At 36.9% G+C, this 9,139-nt stretch overlaps 1 protein-coding gene and 1 non-coding gene across 3 annotated transcripts; one reads left to right on the top strand and one right to left on the bottom strand.

The window, feature by feature from the left end:
* Positions 1-1,128: 1,128 nt before the first annotated feature.
* On the top strand, positions 1,129-5,454 carry LOC135693461 (uncharacterized). Its single transcript, XR_016145042.1, has 9 exons — positions 1,129-1,515; positions 1,707-2,036; positions 2,232-2,461; positions 2,816-3,356; positions 3,459-3,894; positions 4,148-4,319; positions 4,525-4,673; positions 4,788-4,978; positions 5,300-5,454. It is a non-coding gene; the product is annotated as an uncharacterized LOC135693461 (transcript).
* Positions 5,455-5,797: 343 nt separating this feature from the next.
* LOC148957802 (uncharacterized) lies at positions 5,798-7,589 on the bottom strand. Of its 2 annotated transcripts, none has more exons than XM_089114485.1 (3): positions 7,345-7,589; positions 6,550-6,795; positions 5,798-5,969 (listed from the first exon to the last, which is right to left on the bottom strand). In XM_089114485.1, exons 1-3 carry the CDS (start codon positions 7,587-7,589, stop codon positions 5,798-5,800), a joined length of 663 nt encoding a protein of 220 aa, XP_088970611.1. The 2 variants fall into 2 exon arrangements, with proteins under 2 accessions (XP_088970611.1, XP_088970612.1); XM_089114486.1 differs by having other exon boundaries at positions 5,834-5,969; positions 6,695-6,795.
* Positions 7,590-9,139: the final 1,550 nt, after the last annotated feature.

The following is a 9,139-nucleotide window of genomic DNA, read 5'->3' as shown; positions in this document are numbered from 1 at the left end:
AACAAAATTGTAAAATAACATGGTATCACTATTCTTGTGTAGAGATGAAAAAGCGTTCAAAGGAAAGTTGGTACGGTAGAAATCGTAAATTTTGGCTCTTAGATGATCAAAAAATCATAAACCTTTTATTCATGTAATATTTTTAATTTTCGTCCTGTATTTTGGTGTCATATATCCATACAGCACAGCATGATTTTGTGAAGTCTGTTGTAAAATTTTGAATTTTTTTCAATTGCCCAATGACCCTCTCCACATGAATTCTGACGTTTGATAGATGCCTGGATTCATCTGTATCATTTGCTACATCCTTTGTGTCTTTCCACGTGTAAATTTTGGGATCTTTAAATATGCTCCATGTTTTGCCTATTCATCTTCAATAAGAAACCCTCCATCTGCCAGATCATAATCACCAGGGTGTAGCTTCTTTAGGAAATCTGAATCAATTGTAATCTGCTTGTCAGAACTCTGCCCCCCCCCCCCATCCTTCAGATAAAAATGTGACTGCACCAGCAGGACTGATTCCAATGACATATTTAATTGTATTATTATGCTTAAAATTTGACAAAGTCTGAGCCCTTGCTGCTAGATTCTTTGGTCTTTCAATAAATATCTCCCTGCAATCAATAATGCAGATACCGTCTCTATATTTCTCCTGAAGGACTGGGAAAGATTTTCCTTGATTTCTATTTTGCTAGGCCACACAATTAAGTTCTTGAGGGATGAAGAGAGTCCTGGAAACCAGTTTCGAAACATTTTTGAGATCATGGTGTTTGTGCAACCAAATCTGTGAGCAATGTCTTTATTCACGAGGCCCTTTATTCAAATAAATGAATTTAATACATAGGTATTAAAGTGCCACTGAACTACTTTCGTGAGAATTTTGACAATGTGTGTTTTCTAATGAGAATGATCAAATAAAAGCTGCTGAATCGAATGGTGTAATTATTTCCTGCATATTGTTTCTATAACAATGTTATTTTAAGCTCTGAAGTGTCGAGTTGCGTGACGCTTTGTGCGAAAAAAAATGCGCGGCCAAAGAGGAATTTGAGGAATGTGTGACGTAATGTGATTTATACATAAGAACACACAGGCACTAACACATAGTTAGTATACAAGAAAATCGCGAACATGGAGGTAACCAAGAAGAAATTTAGAGGCGGGAAAGGAAGATATTGTGTTGCTGGGGCACCAAACGATACCAGCTGTATGAATAACAGTTACACGCCAGGGGTATCGATGCACATCTTCCCAAAGAACGAGCAGCAAAGAAGACAGTGGGTTTCTTTCGTTCGAAGACATCGCGCCGGCTTTACCCCATCCGCAACTTCCGCGTTGTGCTCTATCCATTTCAAACCAACTGATTTCGCCAGGAGGCTTGACATTGATCTCGGGGATTCAAGGGGAAACATCACACACCTAAGACGTCTTGAAACTGGTGCAGTTCCGACAATCGATGCAGCAGGAACCATCCCACCAAAAAATGAAACCGAGAGAGATCGACGTAGAAAGAAAAAGGTTTGTATAATAAGCTTTTAGTCAATATTAAAGTATAATAAGGTGGTTTCTACTAAAGAATTCATCTTAAGTTGACTTTAAAATTTGTGTATTCGTGTCATTTTATTCACTTTCAAGGATTTTTTTGGGCTGTAGGTCTATAAGGTTTATTTATTAGGTTCGTTATTCTGATCGCCACGATATCTTCTTAGGTATTACAAAGAACAATCGATGACGCTTCTATAAAAAAGCCACGGAGCACCGGTCCTGATCGTGAAGAAGCCAGAGTAGACCCGTTCGTTCTTCCATTAGAGCCTGGTCCAAGCGGGATTGGAATTAACGTGGCGGAACTGCCCTCTGATGAAGCGCTTTTGGAAACCCCAACTGATGAATTTTTGACATCAAGACAAATTTTTAGCTGCCTCAAGTGCACCGTGCTTTTTAAAAAACTTGTAGCATGTCAGAAGAGGAACAGTAAATTTAAGAAGGAGGTTGCTGCGCTAAAAGAGAGGGTAGAGGAATTGCAAAACGAGCAGGAATATGTATGTAAATTTCTTGCCTTTGTTTGCTAAAATTTTGACCAGATGATGTTGAAGGGCTGCCCAGGCCCGTCGGAACCGGGGGGGGGGGGGGCTGGGGGGCTGTTTAAAAATGATATTCCTGATAATTGTATAATTATTGTTTACCGTGGGGCTCCTGAAAGCAGGGATTAATTTCCAGTTATATAAAAATTTCAGCTACCAAGCTCTGATGATGATTACGGAGATGCTACTGAAAATGAAAGTTGCTTTGAAGAATTTGAAGATGACAGTGGAGATGAAGATGTCATGTACGATGTTATAGAATATAAGGCAAATTTAGATTCCAGTGGCAGTGATGCTGATAATGATGAAAAAGGATCTTCTGATCCAGAGTCCCCAGAAAAATTTGGAAAGGCTAATAGGAAGAGAACAAGAAATGCAATCAAGTAAGTATTTTTTTTAAGAAAAACTGAGTAAGAAATTTACAGTACCAAGATTTCGATTTGGGAACATTTTGAAACCAAAATTTTCAATGGTTTACATTGAGCCCTTTGTTTTTATTTGCTCTGCCAATGCAAAAGTCAGTTTAAATTCCTTTAAAAAATGGAGAACAATGGACACATGGTGTTTACAAATTTGTTTACAGTTTGGTGATAAAGCCCCTTTAACCATGTCCTAACCTGGTTAAGAATAGAATGAAACTCAAAGTAGAATTACATTCCCATCACTGAAAGCTATAATTGTCAAGCACTCCATCATTTTGATCCAGTTAGCTAATTATAGTCACATTTTTTCTACAGCATTGATGAGAATGTCCCTATCCAAGATGAGCCCAAATTCATTGTATTCCAGTCAATGTTGGTTGCACTATTCTCTTTGTTCTGTTTTAAATGTGGCGAAAAGAAACCAGCTCTTGAAGTCATAAAGTACGGAACAATGGTAAAGGTCATTCAAGCCTGTAAGAAATGCAAAGGGACCTTCACATGGAGCAGCCAGCCGTTAGTCCTAGGGCAGATTCCCGCTGGTAATATTTTACTAAGCTTTGCCACCCTTGCTGCAGGTGCATCCATCAGCAAAGTTCTGCTTATTTTGCGACACATGGGTGTATGCTGCTATACTGCACGAACTTTTTTCAAGCATCAGAAAAAGTTTTTGTTCCCAACCATTCTGAGTTACTGGGACAATTATAGAGAAAACATGTTAGCAGCCCTCAGACCAATGAAGAATCTTATCTGGAGCGGAGATGGCAGATTTGATTCCATGGGTCACAATGCAAAATATGGCATATATTCCATGTATTGCTCGTCCAACTCCAAGATTGTTCATTTTGAACTTCTGCAGGTTTGTTACTGGTTTTTGGTGTTTAAACACAATTTAATCAGATGTTTATATAGCTTCTGTAACAAATTGTGGATAATTTTCAATTTTTATTTTTGTCCACAGGCAAATGAGGCAGGGACCAGCAATGCCATGGAGTTGCTAGGGGCCAAGAAGTGCTTCGAAAGGCTTCAAAAAGAAAACATTGATGTTTCAGTGTTTGTGTCAGACCGCCATACTGGGATAGCTAAATGGATAAAGGACCACCAGACAAGCACCCGGCACTTTTACGACATTTGGCATGTGGCAAGGTCCATTTGTAAAAAGATTGCTCAAGCTGCAAAAGAAAAAGGTTTAGGGAGATTGCAGCATTGGATCAAGGGTATCAGGAGGCATTTGTACTGGTGTATTTTATCAACACGGCGAGGGTTTGGAGCACTAATATATGCCAAATGGACATCTATTATGAGACATGTTGCAGACAAGCATGATGGCCATGACAACCCCCTTTTCCCCAAATGTAAGCATCAGGATTTGGAGCAAAGGAAGTGGATTAAAATAGGTAGATATTTTTTGCTTTTTCTATTTTTCAGACCTTGCATTCATCTTTCAGGCCAAAACACAAATGGTGATGTCCCTTATTTGATGAACTATTGAAAATACAATACACATTAGAGTCATTGTGAATAATGAAATGAATAATTACAGCAGCAAAACATTTCAGTTTTGTGCCATCACTTTATTTTCCTATTAGAACCCTAGCAATGTACAGTACCACTGTTCTGTGTTACTTATAATCTACAATTAAATTTCAGGAACACCAGCATATGACAAGCTGGACTCAATTTTAATGAACAAAAGGATTGTGAATGATATAAAGAAACTTTCTCCCGATTTGCAGACAAGTTGCTTGGAAGGCTATCATTCACTGCTCAACCACTGGCACCCAAAAATGTTGTGCTTTTCATTTGTGGGATCGAAATGCAGGTTTTTGTCTTTTTCACAGTTCTGTTTGAAACTATTTCATTAAATAATTCTCTCTGTATTACATAGTGAAATTCGGTATCCCTGAAGGCTCACAGATTATTTGATGATTTTTGAAAGTCATTAAAATGTTGTGTTCATTTCCATTATAGGCCCACCTTAGTTTTGTGTTTATGTTATTTTATATTGTTTTCTCAACTTTTTCAAGGACAATACTTGCTGTTCTCCACTTCAATGAGAATATTCAACGGGAAAGACGAACAACAATAACAGGACAAAAATCCCTGCATGTGTCCTACCCAAAATACAAACTTGGTGATGAAGTTGTTCGCCAAGTAGCTGTCAACCCCACATACGGTGAGATCTAAATTACATAAAAATTCTGAATTATACTTTCCAGAATTATACTTCTCTGAATACTTTGAAGTAACTTTTGAATCAAGCTTAAAACTTTACCTCCCTTTTTTACAGGCTATGTCAGTGACCTCAGACAGATGCTTTTTTCCATGCCTAAAGACAGAATGAGTTCTGTGATGGAGAGAGAGAGGCAGAACTGATTCCTGATACACTTACAAGTCAGTTCCAGGACAGGGCAACAAGGCAAGAAGCCATTAAAACATGGGAGACAAGACAACGAGCAATTACAACCTTATTTCCTTCAGGTAATCTCAATATTCCTTTCTTCCAAATAAAGTTTCAATTAAAGAATGAACATATATTATGATATAAAGTATATTTGATATGAATCTGAGCACTTCCAGATATATCAAGTATATACTTGTAATCCTAGGAAACTGTATCATTATTCCAGATATTTTTCAATCTCTAGGTATGTTTATGTTGCATTTCAATTAGTCATTGCTTAAAACAATTGCAATCCACAAAATATGTCATCATTTCTTATCACTTATGTTTATGTTTGTGTTCATATACTATGATTTCCTGTTGCAAACGTTGGTGATAACAACTTGGTCACATTTTAGCTGAAGAGCAGGATATTCTGGCAGAACAGCAAACAATGCAAGATTCAACAGAAAGTGTTAAAGCAACAAAAAAGAAAAGTCCTTCTGTCCGTCATTGTAGAAAATGTGGACAGCCACGAAAGGGACATACATGTAACAATCCACCTTCAAAATAAAATTATTAGTTTATTTTGTTTAATTTTGTTCAGCTGCACAATAGGGTGAGGTTCTTCTTATGTTTCGGCTTAGTCGCTAAAATTTCCTAAATGTGGAACATAGGAGAGATAATGTACATACACTTTACATTATATACACAGGCTTACCTTAGAGCCCTTTTACACTGTACCAGTAAAAATTTGGATCCACAACAAAGGTAGAACAGGTTAGCATCCCATTAACTGTTTTATAAATTCTTAAAATTTTGGTTCCCTCTGTCTATGAAATAATCTTGTTCTGTTCTGTTATGAAATAACCTTGACACCAAGCTCCTGATGTTTGTCGTTGGATCAACAGCATTTCTCAGTTTTCGGGTTCCCTTTGTTGTGTGGACTTATAACCTTTTTTGGCTCCTGTTGGGAATTTTTCCCTGACAGATTTATAAATACAAGCCGGAAGAGGTCTGGTGTTGTCATACCCCAGAAAGCCAAACATCCAACGAATCAGCCATCTATATGCAACAGCTCTTAAAAATCTACAAAAAAGATGTAAATCCATTTACAATGAGTTTCAATATAACTATTAATTAGAGTATCATTTCAATGTGACATTTCTTTTGTGCAAATTCTAGACAATCAATATTTGCAACTGTCTAATTGAAGTTGACATTACAATTGACTATTATAATGTTTATACATATAATCATAACAATAATAATATGTGTTGGAGTACAATATCCTTGGAAATTATAACAAAAGTTCTCCTGGTTGAATGTGTTTTCATTTTTTCAATCTTCTAAGACCTTTTACTGAGCTTTTCTTCTTTTGAAATATTTACAGTTTTGGCCGTCAAAATTGAAAACTGATGATGTTATGTCCTTTTCAGCTTTGGCAGCCATAGAATATTTAAGTGCAGATTGAGTTTTTTTATATGAAAGTATTTGGCGAAGGGAATCTGTATCAATTTGATTTGGCAAATGTTTCTGTTATCAGCGGTTTGAGTAATAGGGAGTTTACTGTATTTCAATTATAGCAGATATAGGTCTAACTTTTAGTTTTAGTCTTATTGTAGATTTGTCTTAACAAATAGGCCAAGAAAGAATATTATAAACTTACTCATTTTCTGATTTATTTGCATGACGTCGGTAACGCTTACCATCCCTGGTTTTGAAAAGTGACCCCGCTAGTTTCAATACACCTTTATTTATTAAAGCAGGGAAATCTGGATGGTTAGTGATGCATCTTAACTCCTCTGCAGTACCTTCAAAGGTCAACTGCCCAATAGCTTGTGGTACCTCCCAACAACATCTGTATTCCCTGGATCCAACTAAGCTATCAACTGAGCATTTACCACAATCACACCTAGGGGTAAAAATGTTAATTCGATATTACTTGAGCTGAACCTCAGGATGTTCAAGATGTTAACTTTCTATTTTTAGCACTGTCTCGTCTACATTATACAGTAGTTTTTAATAAAAATGCCTTCAATGGGTTTCTTCAAAGTAAAAAAAAAATGGTGCAATTTTTAAACAACAGGACTGAAATCGGTGTAATATTGAGTCATGATGGCGATCCAGCAAAGTTTTAAAACTTTGTACTCAGTCACTCTGAAACACCATTTTCAAAATATCGGAGAACAATGGCCTGGCCTAGCCGTACGATAAAATAAGACCAAAATCCAAACTGCAAGCAGTGGAATCAACATATTAATAGCATCGTTTAAAGCTCCTTTTTAATGGCTTTGTGTGTCTTTGGACAAAATAGCTCGTAATAGCGTCTCTCAAACACAATTTCATATCAAAACCAATTTATTCTCGAGCAGTAGGCCTATGGCCTAATTTGCAGCGCTTTCCATCAGTCGCAGATCAACTCCAAATTATTAGTATTAAATCGTCAAATCGATGCACCTACCATTCATCTACTGGCATTATCCTCTCGAATCTAGCCTCTAGTGTTTCCAGTGGAATTCCATCAATGTGCGGCTCGTGATCGGCCAGTTCTTCCTCACTTGACGACGAAGCTAACGGCTCGTCTTGGTAGGGCTCCAAACTGGTGGACACGTCACCCAATCCTTCTGCTATTTCTTCACCAATGAGGGAAGACTCTTCGTCACTTATCATCGCAAAGGATGTCTCTGAATTATCCGTTTCAGACATAATATTCTTTCTCAAATTAATCTGCGTTCCGCTCTAACCCTACCAACAACACTAGGTTTCCAAGTGTTGTTATGATCGTATAAATCAGAATGCGTCACTCGCCCCAGGCCTTTTTCGCAAGACCATGGGGTAAAACTACCCCCAAAACAGGCATTTTCCTCCAGCAAAATCAAAAATTAATAACGGCAATCGATTCAGCGATGTTCAATCCCCATAATTAAACCTTAAAGTCCGATAGAGAAATTTTAGGCAAAAGTAGTTCAGTGGCACTTTAAGTTGTATGAAATTTTTTCAACAGGGCTAAGGTAGAAGGTATATCAATATCAAAAAAATGGTATTAAGTTGTATGAAATTTTTTCAACAGGGCTAAGGTAGAAGGTATATCAAAGACTGCTAAGGAATTAAATCTTTACTAAAGACTGTCAGCTTTAAGACAATAGACATTTTGTATCTTCCGTTATTTATGTATCTTTATATTACCAATCTGACCAAAGCTCACAAGTCTTTAACTTTTACTAAATATTTAAAAGAAACTGTTGTGTGAGCCCATAATGTGAGTTTTTTTTAATGGTGGTTTCTAACTTGGAATGATGGAATTAAATGAAAAATGACATGAAATATTTGCCAACAAAGGTGGTGCTGCCAAAACAATGGTCAACTTGTGTTTAAAACAAGAATAAAAATTTGTAAGATTCTAATATGAGATGTTTCAAACTCAATATTGAAAGATTTCTGCATCAAAATCTGCCATGTTGAGGGTTCTCATGTACTATTCAATACCTTTGCAGAAGTGAAAATCAGCTATCATTTAAATATTGATGGAACATATAATTCTGAATAGAAATCAGTAAAGTCTTTTTGCAGCTGAATCCAGAACTGTTCATCAAATACTATTTCTTGAAGAAGACTGCCATGCAGACAAAGAAAAAGCATTTTTGCAACTTTGTGGCAGCCATCTGAATCTGGCATTGGGTAAAATATTTATGGCTTGTTGACAATGTTGGAATATTGTTTTCTCTTTTGATATATGGAAGGTTGACTTCTGGGCTATTTGGTGATAAATGGCGAATGGTGAATGGACACTTGATTTCCAAGCATGATTTTCCACAACAATCACATTCTACTATGCGATCTGGACTTCCACCAACAAATGGGATTTCTTGGCAAAGAAACAATCCACACTCTTTGATGGTCACATTTCTGTGAGTTTTCCTGAAAATCTCTTCAAAACAATTGACAGCATCATTTTCCATAGACCTGCCATATTTCAGAGCTGGCAGATCTGAGTCTATATGTGAATTTCCTCTGACTTTAGCAAAGATGGATGTCAAATCAACTTCCTTTATAGCCTTTCGCACTGTTGCCCTGCGTGTTTTCACATCATGCCCTTCAGAGGCAGTTATTACATGTTTTCTGTAAGAAAACCACAATGGGTTTTCACTTTGGCCTTTTGTGACCTGCTCAATATCCAAAATTTCTTTCCTGGATATTTGGCTCACTGCCTGCAAGTATTCCTCTGCTTCTTTTGATTCAATGATCCGTTCATTGTG

Source organism: Rhopilema esculentum, chromosome 20, assembly GCF_057945365.1.
Source record: "Rhopilema esculentum isolate cy_ngs chromosome 20, ASM5794536v1, whole genome shotgun sequence".
NCBI lineage: Eukaryota > Metazoa > Cnidaria > Scyphozoa > Rhizostomeae > Rhizostomatidae > Rhopilema > Rhopilema esculentum.
Note: the sequence above shows the minus strand (reverse complement) of the source record. Positions and strands in the feature narration are given on the sequence as shown.

What these genes read in the sequence shown, in the direction of transcription:
- LOC148957802 (XM_089114485.1), bottom strand. Translation starts at nt 7,589, where the DNA reads ATGTCTGAAACGGATAATTCAGAGACATCCTTTGCGATGATAAGTGAC. An exon ending in ATAATGCCAGTAGATGAATG is followed by an intron (nt 6,796 to 7,344) that starts GTAGGTGCATCG and finishes TTTTACCCCTAG; the next exon opens with GTGTGATTGTGGTAAATGCT. An exon ending in GCAAATAAATCAGAAAATGA is followed by an intron (nt 5,970 to 6,549) that starts GTAAGTTTATAA and finishes TCTTTTTTGTAG; the next exon opens with ATTTTTAAGAGCTGTTGCAT.